Source organism: Panthera pardus, unplaced genomic scaffold, assembly GCF_024362965.1.
Source record: "Panthera pardus isolate Hobbes unplaced genomic scaffold, ASM2436296v1 HiC_scaffold_8, whole genome shotgun sequence".
Taxonomy (NCBI): domain Eukaryota; kingdom Metazoa; phylum Chordata; class Mammalia; order Carnivora; family Felidae; genus Panthera; species Panthera pardus.
In genome coordinates this window covers 150,140,143-150,162,304 of record NW_026527013.1, presented here as the reverse complement: position 1 = coordinate 150,162,304, position 22,162 = coordinate 150,140,143, and the positions used below count along the sequence as shown (strand labels likewise).

At 36.3% G+C, this 22,162-nt stretch overlaps 1 protein-coding gene across 6 annotated transcripts in view; it reads left to right on the top strand.

The window, feature by feature from the left end:
- Positions 1–22,162, top strand: part of CNOT4 (CCR4-NOT transcription complex subunit 4) — a 147,084-nt gene that overhangs the window by 109,924 nt on the left and 14,998 nt on the right. For 4 of the 6 annotated variants that reach the window (XM_019452845.2, XM_019452844.2, XM_019452847.2 and 1 more), the window contains exons 9-10: positions 2,491–2,740; positions 3,927–4,424. In XM_019452845.2, the coding sequence (XP_019308390.1) occupies positions 2,491–2,740; positions 3,927–4,424 (748 nt within the window). Of the gene's footprint in view, positions 1–2,490; positions 2,741–3,926; positions 4,425–9,449; positions 10,454–22,162 lie in introns of those variants that run through there. The other 2 variants (XM_019452849.2, XM_019452848.2) reach the window with 1 other exon arrangement.

Below are 22,162 nucleotides of genomic sequence, written 5' to 3'. Positions count from 1 at the left end.
ATCTTCTGTTTCTCGCAGTGTCCTTGCCTCCAACAGTTTGCCCCTATCCCCAAATGACTGTGGGCTTTGAAATAACAAACTAAATAGTTAAGTTCAAAGTTGTATCCACAGTGAAACTGAGTGAGATTCTGATCTTTGTGTCCTGCTTTGTATCATCTTGTCTATTTGCTAGTTTTTCACTGCATAAATCTCTGTGCGTCTTCTTACATGGGCATAGAAAAAATGTAGTTCTAATCTGTTCCATAAAGACTGGCTAGTTCCCCACAATGTTTTTGAGAAACTTAGAGATCTAAAATACACTGCTTTTGGGGTGCCTCAGTTAAGCATCTGTCTGACTCTTGATCTCAGCTCGGGTCATGATCTCGTGGTCATGGGATTGACCCCTGCATCAGGCTCCATGCTGAGTGTGGAACCTGCTTGGGATTCTCTCTCTCTCCCTCTCACTCTGCCCCTCCCCTGCTCTTTCTTTCCTCTTCTCTCTCCAAAGAAATAAAGATTTTTTTCATAATAAGTTAAAAATAGTTGTAAAGGATGTAATTTTCAGGATATTATGAATATTGGTGTTTTTAAATAAATGCACTACATTGCTTTTTAATAAGTTTCTAAGAGATTCAGATATCAAAATGTGTTGTTGCTCTGTCCTTCATTTAAAAAAATATATACATGCTATTTTTTTTTAACAATCAGAAATTTTACAACATTCCTTGTTCCCCTGAACTCATTTGTCTGTTTCCACTGCCATTATAGAATATTACCTTAATACAACATAGTTTGTTCTTGACAGGCATATACTTCTCTTAAATAAAAATAGACATGAATTTTGAATTGGAAAAAAATGTTTTTCTGACACAAGGCTAAAAAATGCCAATTTTCTTTCTTCTGAAATTTTTTTAAGTTTATTTATTTAGAGAGAAAGAAGCACATGCAAGCAGGGAAGGGGCAGAGAGAGGGGGAGAATGCCAAACAGGTTCCATGCTGTCAACACAGAACCTGAGGCAGAGCTCAATCTCATTGACCGTGAGATCATGATCTGAGCTGAAATCAAGAGTCAGACACTTACCCAACTGAGCCACCCAGGCACCCCTTTCTTCTGAATTTTTATTTGTAGTTTTGATCAAAACAACTTATATAAATACAGAATTTGATAAAAATTTTAAACATCAACACTAATATTGGACATTTATCTCTTAACGAGATAGAGCTATTTTAAAATTGGTTTTCATGCATCCATAGATGAATATTACCTGTTGGTAAAGGAGACAAGTTTTAACTATATTGTTAGTCATTTTTTCATTTTATAACATCAGTGCTCAGGTGTCTTGTTTATATAGGTGGGGGGAAGTAAGAGTGTTATATCAGTATTGACTTTTTGAACTCCTTCTATGAATTCAATACCTAAGAGTCATATAAAGATTGAGGCACCTGGGCAGCTCGGTCGGTTGAACGTCTGACTCTTGTTTTTGGCTCATGTCTTGATGTCACAGTTCCGTGAGTTCAAGCCCCACATCTAGCTCTGCACTGGCAGCACAGAGCCTGCTTGGGATTCTCTCTCTGCCCCTTCCTTGCTTGCATTGTCTATGCCTCTCTGAAACTAAATAAACTTAAAATTTTTTTAAATTAAAAAATCATATAAAGGTTTATCATAAAAATTATTTTGTTAAGTGTTTATTTTTGAGAAAGAGAATGTGAGCAGGGGATCAAGAGAATCTGAAGCGGGCTCTGTGCTGACAGCAGACAGCCCAATGCAAGGCTTGAACTCATGAACTACAAGATCTTGACCTGAGCTGAAGTCGGACGCTCAACCAACCAAGCCACCCAGGCGTCCCAAAAATTATTTTTCTTAAAGATTTTTTAAAAGTTTATTTTCTTATTTTGGGAGGGAGGGAGAGAGAGCAAGTGGGGAGGGGCAGAGAGAACATCCCAAACAGACTCCGTGCTATTCGCATGGAGACCCATGCAGGCCTTGAGCTCATGCACCGTGAGATCATGACCTGAGCCGAAATCAAGAGTCGGTCACTTAACTGACTGAGCCACCCTCCTAAAAATTATTTTTAATGATGTTTTAGAAATAACTTGATTAGATCTTCTTTCCATTTTGTTCTTAAGTATTGAGAATCACGTAGTTTGCAAAAGAATCAGGTCATTAGTCACTTATCACCAGTCTGAATATTTCTAATACATTTTTGTTGCTCTCAGAAAGTTTTCACTTTTGGTCAAAGAGTGAGAAATACTCTTTTCTTTATAAAGTGAGAGAAGGTAGGTTCTGAAAGGAGAGGAGACTGACTTAGTCTTTTCAAGGAGGGTCAATCCAAAAAAAAAAAAAAAAAAAAAAAGGATTTTTATTTGAAAATTCATGTTCTCATAAAGTCTTAAGCACCCAGTTTGAAGACCGTTGTTCTAATATCTTTTGTTGCAAGCCTTTTTAACGATGGCTTATTAAAGTATATAAACTTAATATTGATTATTCTTTTCCCTTCCTATTTTATTTAGATATCTAACAGTGATACGCCTTCACCACCACCTGGTTTATCAAAATCCAATCCTGTCATCCCCATCAGTTCATCCAATCACAGTGCACGGTCTCCTTTTGAAGGGGCAGTAACTGAGTCACAGTCGTTATTCTCAGATAACTTTCGCCATCCCAACCCGATCCCAAGTGGGCTTCCTCCTTTCCCCAGCTCCCCACAGACGTCCAGTGACTGGCCTACAGCACCAGAGCCACAGAGTCTCTTCACATCAGGTATACGACAGAACTGCTGCATGTGAATCATTTTACTTAGACTGGAATGAGACCTCATGGATGTGTTTTTACCCCTGTCCCCGCTCTTGCTTTTTCGTGCAGTTGTAAACATTTAAACTGCGTGGAATAAGATAGCCAGATAAGTAGTTGTATGACCTAGAACTTACTGTGTTAACAGATATCTTCAGAAATGAAGGGTTAGATCATTTTTCTGATAATAAAATGCTTATTCCTCTAGGAATTATTAAGGGCTGATATATTTAATCATATTTGTGTTTACATAGTTAAAGATTTTTTTTTTATCCAGATGACAGAGAGGTATGATAGTTAATATTGAAGGTTATATTTTGGCATTTTTGAGCTATTTTCATTTCTATTCATTGTAGGTTTTATTAATGTGAAGGACGCCATAAAGTTAACATTGACAATATAGCACCTATTATGAGTGGAGCAGACAGTTTTAAAAAATAATAAAATTTAAGTAGATACTTTTTCATTAAGTTACATTATTTTTTCCTAACAGTATATAAAGCATATATTCAAAATTACTTGGACTTTGTCTTTGATAAATATATTTTTAATTTTTTTTTTTAACATTTATTTTATTTTTGAGACAGAGGGAGACAGAGCATGAACTGGGGAGGGTCAGAGAAAGAGGGAGACACAGAATCTGAAACAGGCTCCAGGCTCTGAGCTGTCAGCACAGAGCCCGACGCGGGGCTCGAACTCACGGACCGTGAGATCATGACCTGAGCCGAAGTTGGTCGCTTAACCGACTGAGCCACCCAAGCGCTCCGATAAATATATTTTTAAAAGTAAACTTTACTAATTGAATTCTGTTACATCACGTTTGTTACCTTATTTCATTTAAATGACTTTCTCCAGGTTTGGATTATGAACAGCTGAAAGTATAATTTGGGTTTCAAGTACTTTGTTTTCTTTGATTAGTAAAATCAGTTTCTGTCATTCAGTTTTTTTGAAGTTAATAAGAATGGAATCATTGCTAAAAGTATATGAGGATTTTTATAATGTTATAATTTTAACGTGCTAAGAAATCATACAAATTTTGGTTATATTTGCCTTTATCTTGTAATATAACGTGTTTAACTTTCACTAGTGTGGACACTCGTTAAGTATGCAAGTAAACTATGTATTTAAAATTCATCACTAATTGTCTTCCCAACAGAAACAATCCCGGTATCGTCCTCCACAGACTGGCAAGCAGCATTTGGCTTTGGTTCTTCTAAACAACCAGAGGATGACTTGGGTTTTGATCCCTTTGACGTCACTCGAAAAGCCTTAGCAGACCTGATTGAAAAGGAACTGTCAGTCCAAGACCAGCCTTCCCTTTCGCCCACGTCTCTTCAGAACTCCTCTTCACACACTACAACCGCCAAAGGTCCGGGCTCTGGATTCCTGCATCCTGCTGCACCGACAAACGCCAACTCTCTCAATAGTACCTTTTCAGTCTTGCCACAGAGGTTCCCTCAATTTCAGCAGCACCGAGCAGTTTATAATTCATTCAGTTTTCCAGGCCAGGCAGCCCGCTATCCTTGGATGGCCTTTCCACGCAATAGCATCATGCACTTGAACCACACAGCAAACCCCACCTCAAATAGTAATTTCTTGGACTTGAATCTCCCGCCACAGCACAACACAGGTCTGGGAGGGATCCCTATAGCAGGTAGGTTCATTTATAGCCTTTGAGAATTTGTGAATATCTCATGCCTTCAGGTTGTTGGGTGGGTAGGGAGAGAATTTTTGAATAACAGAGTACTTACTATTCTTGGAAATTTCTATGGGGAAAAAAAAAAGTCCTTATAATCCAAAAAAATTTTAACTGGATGGATGCCTTGTAATATTGAGCTTTATAAGGATGGTGGAGTATTATAACTAGTTATAACTTGGAAGCATTTTATTTAACAGAGTAGTTACCAAACTTCCATATGGAATATAAATGCACAAAGAAAAAGAAAAAAAACGGACTCTGAAATTATGGTGCTATAATTTCAACACCATGGTAAAAGTTCAACACCATGGTAAAAATTCTGATTATACATTCTAAAAGGAAAATAATGAAAAAAAATATTTTTTAAGATGGTAATTAGTGAGAGCATGAGGGATAAAGCCATTCTGTAACTACTTTTGGTAATTATTTTGACTGCTAGGCACGCGCACACACACACAAACTGTGCTTTATGTTAGTAAAGTACTTAATCTTTGAGAACTCTGATTATTCATGTTTCACAGACATATGTGTATAAGTGTACTTTCTGTGAAAAAGCAATTGCTGAGAGATATTTTCCCTTTTTGTCTGTCATGTTTTTATTTCTGGGAAAAATATTTGGTTCCTTTAAGTGGTACCAGAATACTTCTGGTTTTATACTGCTACCCTTGAAGGTTTCAGAACTTTTGGGTTTTAAGGTCCCATATAACATTTATTAGATCAACTGACTTCTTTGTCTAAAGGAATCCTTCTTATTTATAGGTTTTGGTTTTTTTCAGTTTATTTAATTTGGACTTTAGAGATGACTGGTAAGAGAGAGAGTTTGTTTCTCTCCCGATTCTCTCAAGTAGAATAGAATAGTCCCTCACTCTGTTACATAATTAATAAAATTCATTTTTATCCCTTGTCATGGCCTTTAAGATATGGCACGGCACAGTGTTACCATAATAACGTGCTGTTACCAGCAAGTCGTTCGTTCTCTTGTGTCTAGCAAGGTTGATAGGTAAATTTGAAGAGATCCATCAGAGTTCTTTGACTCTGTTCCCTTTGTGACCAACCACATTTCATTTCATTTTCAAGACAAGTAACTGAGTTCAGAGAATATGGTTTGTGGCTTTTGATACAGTGAATCTAACAGTTGATACAGCGAAGTTCACTTACATGAGCATGATAGCACCAATGTAGTGGTTCGTATATCGGTGGAACTCATGATGTTTGTTCATTTGATTATGGCAGTTAGTAGGTAATTCCGAGTGGCATTTTTGAGTCCTCTCCTTCTACATGATATTCACTTGGGAAACACTTAGGTATTCAGTTCCTGATACTGCTTTTTTCCCTTCCATTCGAGACAGCATATCAGAGCGTAATTTTGTTTCGTTTTGCTTCAATCATTTTAGGAACGTGGCATGTAATGACTAGTAGTGTATCTCATAACTGATTATAACATTAAGAGTTAAAGTTAAGTTCCCCGAAATATCCTTAACATTTAAAAATAAAATATTACATCAATGATAATGAGTATTTGGGATACTGTTTGCCCAACAGAGAAGTAGGCCATATGGGTAATACAAAAGAACTATAAAATATGGGTACTATTTCCAGGTATTTTGCAGTATAGTTGAAGAAATAAAATTAATATTATGTATGAAAGCGGTGACTATATGATACTGGAATATGAGAGACCTCAGTTGAGCCTTTAATTATTGGGGAGGCTTCATTGAAGAAGTAGGAATTGATCTGTACTATGGTATCTTGGATTTGGGTTAGTGGGGAAAAGAGAAAGATCTTTTATACTGATGGGACTCCTTAGTAAAGGCGTAGAGGCAGGAATTCGTATGTAATTTCATTAAGAAGCAATAGAACTGCCTTCAGTAACGGGAGGTGCTTCATGTATTGTATAAATAGAATGGATGAGAACATGGGGAACTCTGACAGCAAGGGTACAGTGTGCACTTGATACAATAGGAAGAAGGGGGCCTTTGTGGGACTCTAGTTCTTAGCTGTCTTCATTGTGTACTTTTCTTTGACTTATTTATTACATGACCATCTTCAGTAAGTTATCTGTTCTTCTGATTTCACAGTTATCATATTGTCCATCAGCACAAAACCAATTTTAACCCAAATATTTCAAACCCGTATATATTATGAAAATGCCACAGTGGGAAGGAATAATTACAGAGTTGTGAGTGTAGTTGTCCTCATGTTAATCATTTGAAATCTTCATCTAAACTAGATATTTATGAAAAAAAAAGACAAAAACGTGGCATTACATTATGGTCCTCTTTTTGTGGGTTTTCCTTTTAACATATACTCAACCGTAGAGCATAAAATACTTTTTTTCCCAGAAATTCTAAGAATGAAGTCACCACCTTGTAGGTTCTGAATCATTGTCGTGTTTTGTGGGAGGTTGGGAGAGCTTGTTATTTCAGGTTTTCCGTTTTTGACTCTGCATACTGGTTTGGTATTTAAATGGTGACTGATGATTAAGCTTCTTTATTAGATTATTTTCAAGTCTCTGATGACAAGAGAAATTTTAGTTTTAATGCACCAAAATATTTAAAATTGTTATCAAGAGTTACACAGAATACTCTGACGTCCTATAAATATTTGGCAAATACCTCAGGAAGCTGAATGTGCTAAGCCTCAAAACTGAATAGTTAGATAATTGTAGCCAGATGATCTGGGATTTTCAATACCAATTAGAAACGACAGAAATAAAATTCTGGAAAACTATATACATTTTAACTGTGTAATATGAAGCAAGTTAATACCTAGGCAGTATCTACCTTCCCCACCCCTAGTTGTAACTCATTTGTACTTGAGTTGAACTATTGAAATTAGGTTCAACTTTGTATCCTGCAATGAATATCATGGTGTCTTATCAGGGTATATATTGGTTAAGTGCTTCATAATGGAGAGTACATACTCTTTCTATGATACCTGCCACTTTAAGATATGCTTAGCCAGTACTCAACACTGGAAAAGGCACGTCTATTTATTTATTCTTTAGATACCTAGAGCAAAACAGTGTCCCTGACCTTTACAAGCACACAGTCAGGTGTCAGTCACCTATATATCCTACAGATACCATGTCTCTATGTGTTATATATTTGTATTTAAGTGTTGAGTTTTTGTTTCAATTAAATTATTAAAAATTTATGTATCTGAAACCTATCACGGGAAAGACAGTTGCCAGAGGTTTGACAGAAATGCAGCTTCCATTTCTTTTGCCTAAATGAAAACACTTTTTTTTTCATTGAAAATTAGTTATTTTCTTAATTAGGCGAAAAAATTTTAGCAGCGTTTTCTTGGCTGCACATCCAGTTTGCTAAGCTTAGAAGGACTTTTGAAATAAATATTCTTGGTGGAAAACTTTGATTAGTGGGCAGTTATAGTAAGTCCATTTAGATCTTTATTATTGACACTGTGTGCTTTTAAGAAAGGACTTTTCTTGTCCTAAAAAGTGACTTACCTTATTCAACTCCTTCATTTTAGAAATAGTAGAGCTATGTTCCAGAAAGGTTAAATAATTTGTTAAAGGTCAAACATTCAATTAGTAGTAGAATTGGGATAAGTACCCAGATCCCATGTTCAAACTGAAATGTTTCACCACTGCAACATAGATGTTCTTCTTCACAAATGAAGATCACTGGCATGTACTTTGAACTTGGCTTTCTTCCCATAGTAATTGATTTATGCTCTCACACACTTGCAGATCCCTTTTCATCAGCAGTATCCATTCATGAGACAATTGGCCCAGCTCAGGGATATGGCCTGTAGTTACAAAGTAGAATGAAGTTTATCGACTTCATAAAAATTAATCTCTTGCTCAGTCCTTATCAGCAACATGTTCTCACCAACAGCTCTAGTAGTCTAAAATTTCCTTTACACAGCCTCCTTTGCTGTATACTTGGAATTGATAGAATCTTTGCCAATTTACTGAAAAATAATGAAAGAACCTGCTCTAAAGGCCAGAGGTCTTTTTCTTCATGTCGTCCGTTAAATCTGCCAGTTAAGTATTTCTAAATGTAATTTTGCAGATTTGTTTTTCCAAGAACTCTCTGCCAAGATGTTTTTATCCATAATGCTAAAAATTATTTGGAAAACAATCATAGTAAGTCTCAGTCTGTAAGCATTGTTATTTTAAGATATACTTAGAAAAATATTTGAAACTGTTTAGGATTGGATTTTTTTCATGTTTTTGTGCATTCAGTTTTACTTGTGAGGGGACATTTTTCTTTAAATATGATTACTGAATTAGCTATGTTAGCAGTGACTTGATTGAATTTTGAGTCATGTGTGAAACAAAGTCACTTGTACAGTAATTATCAATTATAATTAGGAGAACTGATCTCATTTCATGTATAGTTCTCTGACCTAGAAGTAGTCATCTTTGCTTTCAGTCAATTGGATCATTGTATTACTAGCATTTCACTATTTTCTCATTACTTCAGAAGTGCACATTGAATATTCAGATGCTATATGGTAATTTGCTGAGTTAATATTTGTATCTTTTTATTTCTTTTTTATAAACATAATTTCTGCCTTTAAAACATGGGTTTGTCATTTTTCCTTTTAAAAATCATGTTTTCACATCTGTGAATTTATTTTTAATTTTTTTTCACAAAATTCTATTACTGTTAGAGGAGTATCTGAATTTAAAGGGGGTCCAATTGGCTTGGAAAAGAATGGCTTTCCTGGTCTCTTTTTTTTCCTTTTTGTCTATTTATAGTCCTAAATCTATTCTATTTGTTCTTATACCTGACATAGTATTAAATTGAAGGGTGTGTTTACAGTGTAACTACTTTCTAGGTACTTGATAAGTTTATATTTTGAAATTCATGTCTTGTTTCACACCCAGATTCCAGCCATTAAGCATGTATTTTATATATGTATCAGTATTCCAAATATTGAAATCATTTTTAAAGGGACTGTTAACAAATCTAGTCACCCATAACTAGACCATGACTGACTTTTCCACAGGGGAAGAAGAGGTGAAGGTTTCGACCATGCCACTGTCAGCCTCTTCCCATTCATTACAACAAGGACAGCAGCCTACAAGTCTCCACACTACTGTGGCCTGACAACAGAACTGAGAGGAGAGGATTAGACTCTGGGGTGCTTGCATGGGCAACCGGATTTTTGCATGATTCCTTTCTGATTTCGCATTTAATGTATACACCCAAAAGAGCCAATATAAACGTTCCTCATGCCTACAACTAGTGTGTTACCTCATAGTTGCTAAAGTATTTCTTCTTTAGGCCTTTAACACTATTTATTAGCATAATAATTTTGGCATTGTTTCTCATGAGTGATACTATTTTTAACTCACACAAATAAACTTGTAGTACTAATTAAGATCCCAGATGAGATTAGCTAGAATTGTTCTTATTTTGGCTCTATTATTGAAATTATGCAAAGATAATGGTAGTTCCTTGTTTTCTGATTTGTGAAAAAAATGGTAATATCCTAATATACTCATGAAAAATTTGAAAATTTAAGAAGATAATGTCTATTGCATTTCTTTGAATACTTGAGAAGAAAGAATACATACAACACAAAACTGGTGGTGTCGCTTAATGCTCAGAAGGATGTTGTCAGCATTTATTTTTAGTTGTATGGATTTATATCCTATATGAATGCATTACGTGTTTAGAAACTGTTTTTGTTGTCTCTCATTTGCACATTTGCACTTTCTTTCTGAATGGTTGTTAATTATATACAGAAGGTTAAAAGATAATTACTATAGACTAAATGCAATATCTCTTTTCTAATGCACTGCCTAGTATACCAGGAAATGCCTCAGAAACAGAATTTCAACTTACAGTTGATTTATCAGAAACTTGAATTTGGGGTAAACATTGTATGTAAGAAGCAACCATAGTAGCGTGACGTTTTTATGGAACAACTGGTAGTTCTGTGAGATACCTGTTTGAAACTTCGTTGTTTAATAATTGAAATGTGATAATAAAGCTCTATTACAAGTACCTGGCCAGAATGAGACTAAGGTGGAGGAGAAGAGATTGAGGAGCCTCTAAAATTAGGCCATGTAAGTTGTCCTAGGAAATTTTAGTCTCAGAGTATAGTGGCATACTCTGTTAGGGCATAATGTGAAGTGAGGTTTTCGGATAATACACACTTTTTTGACATAGTTTTAAAGCTGATAATGAAGGAAAATAAACAATTAAATTCTGAGCGGTGAACAGAAACTGATTCAGAAAACGTGACCGTATTCTGCCTACATGAAGCATCTGGAAAGAAAGGGGAAAGTCCGCTCTCCTCTTGACATTTTCAGAAAACAATTGTGATAAAAGCTATGCCTTTATTTTTTGAAAAATATTAAAAGAGTAACATGAATACCAAAAAAGGAAGCCTAAGTATTTAAAATAATAATAATTTTAAAACATGTTATTAGGAAGTGATACTTAATATCATGTTGGAGTTTTCAAGGGTACCTCTTCATATAAAGTCTGATTATTTTCTGTTAGGCATAATAAGCAAATTAGATGGTTTTGTCCTCAGGTATAGCAGGTAAACTAAAATCTGTTTTTAGTTAACCTTCGCTTTGGTTAACTGAGCGTGTAGGAATAGCTAATTATCTAGCCATTTAAATTTTTTTTTTTTTTTTTGTAAAATTCTGCATAAATGACAATCTGTAATTTCTATTCAGAAGTGATTCTAGGGCAGCATTACAAGAAATATAGAAAATATAAATAAAATATTGTAGCCTTCTTAGAAGCCTTTTATCATGAGTTAATCATGGTTTCATTTTGCTCTAAGGTCAAGACATCCACTTACTGTCTCCTGTGATGTTAAGGTTTCTAGGCTTTGTTAACAAACTTGGGCTTCCTGTAATGAAACTTACTAGTACCTAGCTTTCTCCAGCCCTCAGTGCAAGCCTTTCAGTGCCTGGATCTTCTTACAAAGACTAATGGTTCGCTCCCATTTACTTTACTTCTCTGTGTTGAGAGAGAGATAACACGTGTTAAACAATGCTTCTTTCCTGTGGTCACTTTCTCTCTCCTTTCTCCTTCCTAGCCAGGTCCAAAAAAGTGTCAGGTGGTTTGTCTAGACTTGCTAGGACCCAGAACTCTCTCCGGTTTGCTTCTGTATCCTCTACACTTTGACACACACCATACGTCAGGAAAATGCTTCTTGGTCATTTAGGCTTCAGCTTACATATTTTCACATTGAATAGCTGAAGATTATCCTTTAACTTTGTGATTTCAAGACCTTGTAAACCTAGAATAATAAGCCTCACCGTTTTGCTTATTTAATATTCCATATAGTATGTTTGTTTTTTTAAATGAAGTCTTGAAATCAAGTTGTAATGAATTATGTTAAAGCACGAAGAAATGACAACACAGGAGAAAGTACTGCTTGACATAGCAAGTAAATTGATGAAACCAAATAAATGATGGTAAAGAAGGAAAAATTCTAAAAAGCTTCAGATTAATTTTTATTAAATTCCTGCATGATTGATGTGTCATGCACGAGGGAAGCCTTTTACGCTTTTACATCCTAACTTTTAAAAAATTACTAGTCTGTTTCTTAATTCAGGAGTTTTTAAAGCCAGAGATCAGAACCCTTTGGATGTACTAGCAAAGTTAGGAATTTGTATGTATGTACAGCTGCCCACTTTTTTCTGGAGGGAAAATCCATAGTTACAGATTTATAAAGGGTTTGGTGACACTTCCTTCCCCCCCCCCCCCCCCGCCCCCGAAGAAAAGTTAAGAACTGCTAACTTGAAATGGTTTTAGTGCCACTGCAAGAAATAGAGACCTGGAGTGAATGATTTAAGTCATGATGAATGTCAAGTGCCTCTTTTTATTTTCTTAAAGATTCCATTAGAAAATACTTTCTGATTAATACTTTTCCTTTTCATTCTGCTGTTGCATTTTGTTTTTCCAGGTGGTGCTTTTATCTATTCTTCTCTTATTTCAGCAGAGTATTAATCAAATAACTGAGTGCCTATTCTGTGTAGTGACCTGAGTTAGGTCTTGAGGGATACAAGGTTGAATGAAGCACAGATCCTATCGTCAAGGATAACAGTCTAGTGACAGTTTTATTTCAAACGGTTTCTATAGGGTCAGCTCTTAATATAACAGTGAGAACAGCCATAGCAACCAAGACTCATTTTATTATTCATTGCTCTGACAGTGGCAACAAAGGGTATTAAATATTGATAGCTGAAATTTTTAAATAGATGATAATTTGGAAGGAGTGAAAAAATTCTTACTAGGGAAGACATACATTCGTGATTCTAATTTAAGTGTCTTAGTCGTATATGTATGCTCATGTCTCTAACTCTTAGTGTCCTGGGTGTTAAGTAGAGCTTTCTATATATATGTTCTTTTAAAGAAAACACTTGAATGCATTGTGGCTGTGCCCATTTTTACTGACATGGCTCCTATTTGTACTGTGTTCCAAGCACCTTCAGGATTGCCAGAGCTCTCTTTTGCTGTGATACAGGTCCATAGGGAGCTACTCCCACAGAGGCGTTGCCTCAGAAAGCCAAGAAAAAGGAATGAATTGCAGGTGCATAGAAATCTTAAAATGAAGACCACTCTGTTATATGTGCGTACGTTAAAAACTGGGGGATGTTTTATCTCGTTGAGTTACAAGGTTTTAGATTTTTTTATTTGATCTTGAAGTTTCCCCAAATTTGCTTAATTGGCTTTAAGAAATGGATACCACACAGTTGAAAGCACAATAACTTTTTTGAAAGATTATCTTATCAAGAGGTGATAGCCTAAAGCAATGATACCTGTGTCTTTTTCTATAAAATATGGACCGAAACCAGTTGTCCAGTGTCAAGTCCTCTGCCCTTAGTGCTGTGTCTTGCTTCACTCAGCCTTTGTATCTGAATGAGTACCTACTACATTGTCTCCTTGTGCTGAGTAAATGGCAGTAATATATGCAGGTATTTACACATGAAATGTTTAGTGAACTAACCAAACACCATGCTGATACAAAAGGAGAAATGGGAATTAAAGAAGTTAATGTAAGCTGGCTCAGGGAAAGCCTTCACTAAAAAAGTATGGGGCTTTTTGATTTTGAAGGATGGCTGAAATGTAGATAATGGAAGGGGGAAATGCAATAATGGGAACAGATGAACAAAGAACCAGGGACAGAGATTGGAGTGGTCCCTAGGGGTTAGGAGAGAAGGACAGTAGGGAGATGGACTCGTCTGAAGTGTACAGGTCATACGGAGAGGTGGAGTAAGGGCTCAGAGCCTTGAAAACGAGGAAGAATAGTTAATTCAGATGTGGATATGGTCAATGGTAGAGAACTATAGGTTCTTTGGTAAAGATGTAACTTCATTGTAGCATTTTAAGAATATTAATTTGGTAATGTGTTTGCTTGAAATGAAGAAAATGTTCTAGTATGTTATTGCTGGCCAGTGCAAATGAGATGGCCTGGATTAGGACAGTAATAGTATAAGAATGGAGAAGAAATTATGAATTAGAAGCCAGAAAACATGAAATCTAAGAAAAGTCCTTCAGGTTTGTCTAGGTCTCTGGTGATCTTTAAAATGTAACTTTCATAAAGGTACAGATGGAAGCCAGATTCCTAGGATTCATGAGGAAGTGTCAAGGATATGGATACAGAATTTATTGATAACTTACTTAAGACATTTGGTAACTAAGGGAAGGAGAAGAATAAGATGTTTATTAGATGGGTGGTAGGTATTAGAATGCATTGCTTTCAGATAAGGTGGATAAATATTCCAAAGCAAAACATAAAGGGCCAATTGAGAGGAAGACTTGGACAGTGCTAAGGAGAAGGTAGGCCAATCCATTAGGATTACGGATTTTGGTAGTGCTGGGAAGAGAGAAGTTCCTGAGATGAGGTTAGGTTATAGGTTTAGCTTTAGAGAGGAGGGCCTTGTTCTCTGTAAGAACAAGCAAAAAATCTAGCAGAGAGTATGCAAGAGTAGAGAAAATGAGAATAGAGGAAAGGACTCAGATCAGTAATTATTGAATGCGTGGTGTGCGAGAATGGGAGTGAAGAGCAGAGATGGGATTCTTTTTTTTTTTTTTTTTTAATTTTTTTTTTTTTTTTTTAATTTTTTTCCAACGTTTTTTATTTATTTTTGGGACAGAGAGAGACAGAGCATGAACGGGGGAGGGGCAGAGAGAGAGGGAGACACAGAATCGGAAACAGGCTCCAGGCTCCGAGCCATTAGCCCAGAGCCTGACGCGGGGCTCAAACTCACGGACCGCGAGATCGTGACCTGGCTGAAGTCGGACGCTTAACCGACTGTGCCACCCAGGCGCCCCTGGGATTCTGTAAAGAAAGGCGGTCAAATAAATCTGTAAGAATAAGCCTAGAAGTGCATCAAAGAGAAATTCGAGAATTGCTGAGTAAAGATAAGGATCAAATTTAAAACTTGTAGAGTTCAAATAGGTATGGTCTTGTATGTTTCTCTGGTTGTGCACAAAGCATCAAGGATAGACAAAGCAAATATTGAAAGTTTGGTTAAAAGAAGAAGAAAGGGATACAAAGATACTCAAGAAGACAGCATTGAGGGGTGCCTGGCTGGCTCAGTCGGTAGAATGCAACTCTTGACCTCGGTGTCATGAGTTGAAGCCCCACATTGGGCCTACAGCCTACTTAAAGATTGTAGATACGTAGATACATAGATACATAGATAGATAGATAGATAGATAGATAGATAGATAGATAGATAGATAATAAAAGTTTAAAAAGAAAAGAAGACATCATTGAAACACCTAATCTTGTGGTCAAGAAGAGAAAGAACCATTGGTGTGAGGGTGTTGAAGCGAGTTCAGTGACTTTAGATTTTGGTGAGGATAAAGAACAGGCATAGTGTTGTTAAGGGACTGACAGATTAGGAGACTGTGGTCAGTATGTTGACCATTCAGTATTGAGCAGTGAGTGCAAACCAAGGAAAGGGTGGTAGATAAATGTCTAACATTCCCCCTTTGGAAAGGTGGCTGGCTTTCACAACCCCTGTGATCTCTTATCTACTCACTTTTCTTCCAGTCATTTCTTGAGAGTAAGAATGCAGACTGCATGAGAGAGAACTGAGAAAGCGTGATACCACTTCGTGAATCCTGGGTCAGGTTTTTGTAAGTTAGTGACCCAAAGGAAAACGTCCACAATGGAATAAACGTTTCTTCCTCAGCACAGCAGGGTGTGGAAGCAGAATGTAGGGGAAGGCTTGGGAAGAGCCAGGGATGAGACCGGACAGGTATAGGTGAGCCCAGTGAGTGTGAGGGATAGTATACCTGTTTCATGCTGTGGAAGATTTAGAGGCAGTGGGTGTGGCATGTGATGAGGCAGAGTTGAAGAGCCCATGTTACAAGTGTAAGCTAGTTTCTCCCAAGTGCAAAACTGAAAAGAACCAGCTTTCCACTTACATAGGGAAAGTTTCTCTTCTTACTTGGTGGTACTGGGTCATTCTGCTTTATATAGCAGATTGGAATTAAGTACTGTATTTTTGAAGAGTAGCAAAGAAATTCAGAACTTTATCATAGAAGATTATAAAAGCATTTTGACAGTTTGCCCCTCCAGAGAATATGCTATGTGAATAGATATAAACCTGCAAGTTACTGAACTAATCTACTCTTAAGGTTTGTACACTTAGATGTGACCTTTAGGAAAAATTGCTGAAGATAATAGTGAAATAGGGATGGAGATAGAGATAAATGACATTTTTCCCTCATTTAATTAATAGCAAATACGCCTAGTTTGGAAGCACTCTTAATTTATTGACATTAAAATGTTTTTCATTAAGTCGTCACTGGACTTGTTTCATATATGTCGGCTGAAATATCAACTATGACATGTAAAAGTGGTAATACCTGAAAGGGCAAATCATTGCTCAGAAATACTGTTTGTGAAACTGTGCTGATGGATCGAGAAGCCACTGCTGCTTAGATCTTCTTTCTGCCCTGTGATTTGCTGCCACGAGTATTATTCTTAGCAACCATATATTGCTGGATATACCAGGCTTTAATGCCAGTGGAACTCTCTCCAAAGAATTATCCTGAGAGTTCAGAATTCATAAGGGGAATCTGTTCTGTTCCATAGTGTTTTAGAGCATCTACCCTGGGTTCGAGTTCCACAGAAATCTAGTCTGTAACTGCTAGTTACCTAGAACTGAAGACAGGCCCAAGCAATCTAAGCTACTTGAGAATTGAACTGAAGTACCTGGAAGTTCCACGAAACAGCTGGAAATAGCTGTACTGAAAGAACCAGTCCATTCTTTCCAGGTTCCTTCAGACCATACTTCCTAAGGCAGCCATTGACTTTACTTTGTTCTTAGTCCACTTGACATTTTATGATTATTCGAAGGGTTCCTGGAAGCTCTAAGTGACCCAGGAAAGCACCGCGCTTAGAACAGTGGTTTTGCTCCAGCTCGTGTTTGGTACCCAGGCCCACTGTTGTGCTCTTTTAAAAAGCAACACCACAAAAGCTTTTTTTCCCCCCCTCCATAAAATTTATAAAGCCTTTAGAGCACTCAGTACCTTTTTTTGTTATATTGAGGTGAAACTCACATAACATACAATGAACTGCTTTAAAGTGTACAATTCAGTGGTCTACTACTGTTCTTTATCTCCGTGTTAAAATAGCAAAATAACGCACTCCAGCCGTGAGAATTTTGACCATTCCTTGTGGGGCTGTGTGCATCTCATCTAGTAGACTCGGTGTTTTTACCTTATAGGCCGAAAGGCAAATATTAAACCTTCAAATACTGCATAACTCTTCACAACAGTATTACCTAAGCTGTGGGTAGAACAACTTTCATAGACTGCCCTTTCAAAAGGGGGAAGAAGGCAAGGAGCTGTTAGGTAAAAGAGCTTTAGTGTACATGTTTTCCTGAGTAGGTACAAAGGTTTGAAGCACCTGTCTGAATAGTTTTCAAATGGCAATAATAATCTCTGTGTCTTTGTGACATTTGATTAGTGTTATGTAAGAAAAGGTTTGCTTAGCAAAGGTATACTATAAGCGTAGCTCTCTCTATGGATGTGAGCTTGAAAGTGTGTGTGTGTGTGTGTGTGTGTGTGTGTGTGTGTGTGTGTGTAGGTTTATACTTAGTAATTTTCATTTAAATCCACTTGGTGAATGTAGCAGAGGAAAAAGTCTCAGGCCATTTTTCTGCTACATTTCGTATTTATTCCTGCTATGTTCTGATTAATTCATGTGTTTGGGATAAGTGATGCATGTATAGTCTGTTTCTAAATTTATTTTTAAAGAAATACCCTATTTAAATGCAGTGAGGTTATAGTGTGGGTGCCCATCTCACCTCTGGCCATATTTTATATGAACAAATATTTTCATAGCTTTTTCTAATCAGATTTCACTCTCACTACTAAGCATACCCATCCCATGTTACACTCTTTGGGAGAACCTAAGGAAAGGATAGTAAGAAAACTTTGTATTAGAATAAATTTCAGAGCTTTGAAATCTGTGACATCGTCTTTAACAATCTGCCTTTTAAAGACTAAGTAATAATGATAATAATAAACAAGGCTCAGAAGGATTGTGATTTGCCCATAATCACTTTCTAAAAACAATTTAAAGTTCTCTTAGCCCTCACCATCTGAATTTGCTTTCATACATGTAACTCAAGGAGAAAAAAAACCTCAAGATTCAGAATATATCTCTTCTCTAAACTTTGTTGTGTCTTACAGTTTGATTATTATAGTAGTACTCGCAAGTCAAGGGCTTTCAACTGTGAATGTCAGTGCAAATAATGAAGTCTTTCAAAGTGTCCATCTACTGACGACTGTTATCACAAATCCTGTAAGTTGTGGAAACCTGTGTTAAATGTGACCCAGTGATCTTGGAGTAACTTCAGTGGGGGTGGTTGGGGGGTGCATAACCTTGCAGGTACTCTCAATGTAGACTTAAATTAATTACCAATGTGAGAACTAAAATAAAGGGTAAAACAGAGGTGGAATTAAATTTACCCAGGATTTTCCTGCAGTGCCAAAGAGCATTTAAGGACCAGCATGCATGATCACTAGACTGGTGACATCTCTAATATGACAGAATGAAAAAAAAAAAAAATCTTACAGTAATGGCACCAAGATGTACTACACTCACACTAAAGCTGTCATCTCAGACTCATCTTGAAGAACTATATGCTACACCATGTAAAATGATAGCATATCTGCTGATGTTTTCAATCAAGGAGGTTGTTGTTTTCAGCATAATGAAACAGAGGGAAAGCTCCACAAGGATTTAAAGATGATAATACCATCACCATCTCCAAGAAGAAATGCAGGAAAGCTGACTGCAATCAACTTTTGTAGCCTAGTGCGGTTTCCTTGTATGGTGAGATCTTATCCCGAGGACTATGCTAACATTTATACTCTGTTACTGGCCTTGCATACTGAAATCGTGTATCTATGGAGCAGAATATAGTGATCTGGAACATTACTGGGATGTTTTTAAACATTGTTATTTTATATGTTGGCCCTTGTAAGAAGACTGACACCCTGGAGCTGTTTATTTTTTTCTTTATTACATCTATACATTGAGTATCCAGCTAAAGGTAAAAGAGGCCCAGGGTTATAACTTCATCAAACCAAATAGGAAGTTTTCTTACTGGCCTTAAGCAGAATGTTGGGCTACGTACCATTGTTCCACTTATGTGAAAACATAGGTTTTAATTAAAACTTAAAAATATAGATTACTGGTAGATATGCCCTAGCAGGCATCCTTCCAACCCCCAGCTTAGGGTAAGCTTTACTACCAGGTATGTTTCCTTTTACTTCCAAGCCATTAATATTCATCACCTAATGTAACTGTGGTCTTTCCCAGACCTGGATAGGTATAACATATCTTGAATTTTAGTGTAGTCAATACTGTTATGTGTAAACTCCAAAGACCTCACCTATATATTAAATGAGAGTTGATTGGAATGAAGCCTATTACTAAAATAAGCAAAGTCTCATAATTTCCAAATAAATACATCCATTCCTGCAACCTTTATTTCATAACACACTTCCAGGTTTTAATTCTTGACCACCATGAGTCTTCATCCAATACCTTGTGTTCATTTCACTGTCCAGTTTTTTTCTTTCTTTGGCCAAACAAGAAAATCCTCTTTCTCCGTGTAACGTTTCACAGTTAGAGAGGGAGTTCTCAGCTCGATCTTCATGTGTACTCCCTGTATGATTTCCCCACAGGATCCCTGACAGGCCTCAACTTTCCCTTTTCAAAGGAGAAAGCTGTCTCCCTCTCAGGCTGCTGAGTGTTTATTCAGAGTCTCTGTGATCAGTTACCTCCTAGTTACCTCCCCGGTAACCAGTCTATCACCTTTCAGCTCATTTCCAAACTGGCATTTAGTTTTAAGTGATCATATATCATTTTTCTTTTCTTTCTCTCTTAAAAACAGCACATTTGAACAGAAAGCATAGTCTGAGTTTTGGAATAGACTAACAACCATTGTACTGTTAAATGTTGAATTGATAGAAGATTTTTGATGTTGTAAGACCATATTATCCACTTTCCCCAACTTCTGAGTGATCCTAGCTCTTTTAAAAATCATTTAATACTTCTAGACTTTATGACTACGATTCCGTGTTTTACAAATATGTGTAATTTTTAATTAAATTTTTTTCCACTGAGATGTTAGTTCTAGTTCAGTATAAGGTTTCAGGATATGGTGAAATAAGAATTGTTTCTGATTTGAATTTGAGACTGTATTCATCTGATCTTCTTTGCTTCCTGCCTTCTTCACAGTAGGGCTCAACATTGAGAATTGGTTTGTCAAGACCATCTTTCGCAATCTTTTTCAAATCCAACTAGAATAAATCATAGCTAAGGATGAGCACTTAAATAAGTGTATATTTTAAATGATTTTTAAACTAAGGCCCCTTAGTGGACTGGTGGTGAGCATTTGAGTCATTTAATTCATCATGGTGTTTTGAATTGTTAATCTCTACAGGAGTATTATCTTTTGTAGATCCAGAAAGGATGTGTTCTTATTAAGACTAATTCTTTTTAAATTGAGACATCATTTGAGAATTGGAAACACAGAAGTTTTTAGTTTTCCCTAGTATGTGAATAAGTGGTAAAGAGGAGGAAACAGCAAAATAGTCGTCTTTTTTTTAATTAGACATTTCGTATAGCTAAAATCGCTAAATTTTAAAATATACATGCTTGGTTTGGAAATCAAACATTTATTTGTAAAAGAGTCCCAAACTTTAACAAACATCTCTTTGCTTGTAAATAGTACAATGAGGAAGAACTCTTAAGGATGTGTGCTTGCTTGATCTGTTGGGTTGGAAATGTTTATCACCATAATCATCACCATGACTATACCCATATCTGTTTCATTTAGTTTTAGTATAAACTAATGAGAAAGCTATTTCATTTCCTGAATTTTTTTTCCTGGAAATTAAAAAATAAAGTAAATTATTGTTTTCATGCCTGAAATGATACTTTCTAATCGAAGCGTGAAGTCATAGCTGGGTTATGAAGAATTTGTCAATTAAAATCATGTTTCAGAAAATGGATAATTTTAGTCTTTTTTGGGAATTTTTCTGACTTTGATTTAAATCCATAAGATAGGAGCCGTCTTTCAGAAAGAGATGAGACTGATCTTCATTGTCAAAATAAAAGTAAGCTGTGTAATTAAATGGACAAAAAACTGGGTTTGGTGTTTTTAATAACTTTTAGAAAATTTAGAAATCTTTTAATTTAGAAAATTATGAATATAAGAGATCTTAGAAATTTCAGTAGACACATAACCATATGGGGATTGCCTGCATAATAGGTAGCAAAATACTTTGGTTATGAATGCAAACTGAAGAGGAACTCCTACCCCCATAAAAATGTGTTATTGGCGCTGAACAATCAAAAGCTATCACTGACTTTGTTCAGAATGGCCAACCTCTAGTGGACCACAAAAGAAAACAAACAAGCAAACAAACAAGCAGAACAGCATCACTTTTAGGAAAGAAAATGATACAGAGTAGACATTCAGAAAATGTTGAATGAAAGCTAATGGTTGAGAGAGTGATATTGGTGTCTGATGACTTCTAGAGGCCTGCAAAACCTGGGTGTGCTTTGTGTTACATGGGGACTTTTAGAAGATTAACTCAGATTCAACTGCACATGAGTTACAACTTACCTCTTGGTTGTGCTGTGCTCTTCTTCAGTGTTGATTTCCCTCACCACTCCACGATCAGACCTCTCCTTCTGTCTTCTTTATCTTGGAACCGTCGTCTTTGTCTTTCAACTCTGGAAACCTCAGCTCCTGACATTTACTTGTTTCCTCTCTACCACTCCCCCAAAACACACTCTCACAGTTTTTTAAATGCCACCTAATAACCTAATAACTTTCCTTACTTCCAATTTTTCATTTGTGAAATGTGTCTCTGTGTGTGTGTGTGTGTGTGTGTGTGTGTGTGTGTGTCTAAGTTGTACATCTTCCCCCTTACAACAGGCACATATACACAATTCAGAATGTCTCTACAAAATATTTTTTTCCCCCCAGAACTCTTCATGAGTAAATGATGAGCCGTTTGGGGAGCTCAATACTTTCTTAAATAGAGAGCTCTTTTAAGGGCAACCTCTGACACGTATTTTGACTGGACAATGAATGCCTTTCTTAAAAAACATAAAGCTCACACTTCAATAATCCAGATGTGATCAGATAACATCTATTTTTATCATTAAAACTACTTTTGTTACCCATATTTACATAATCC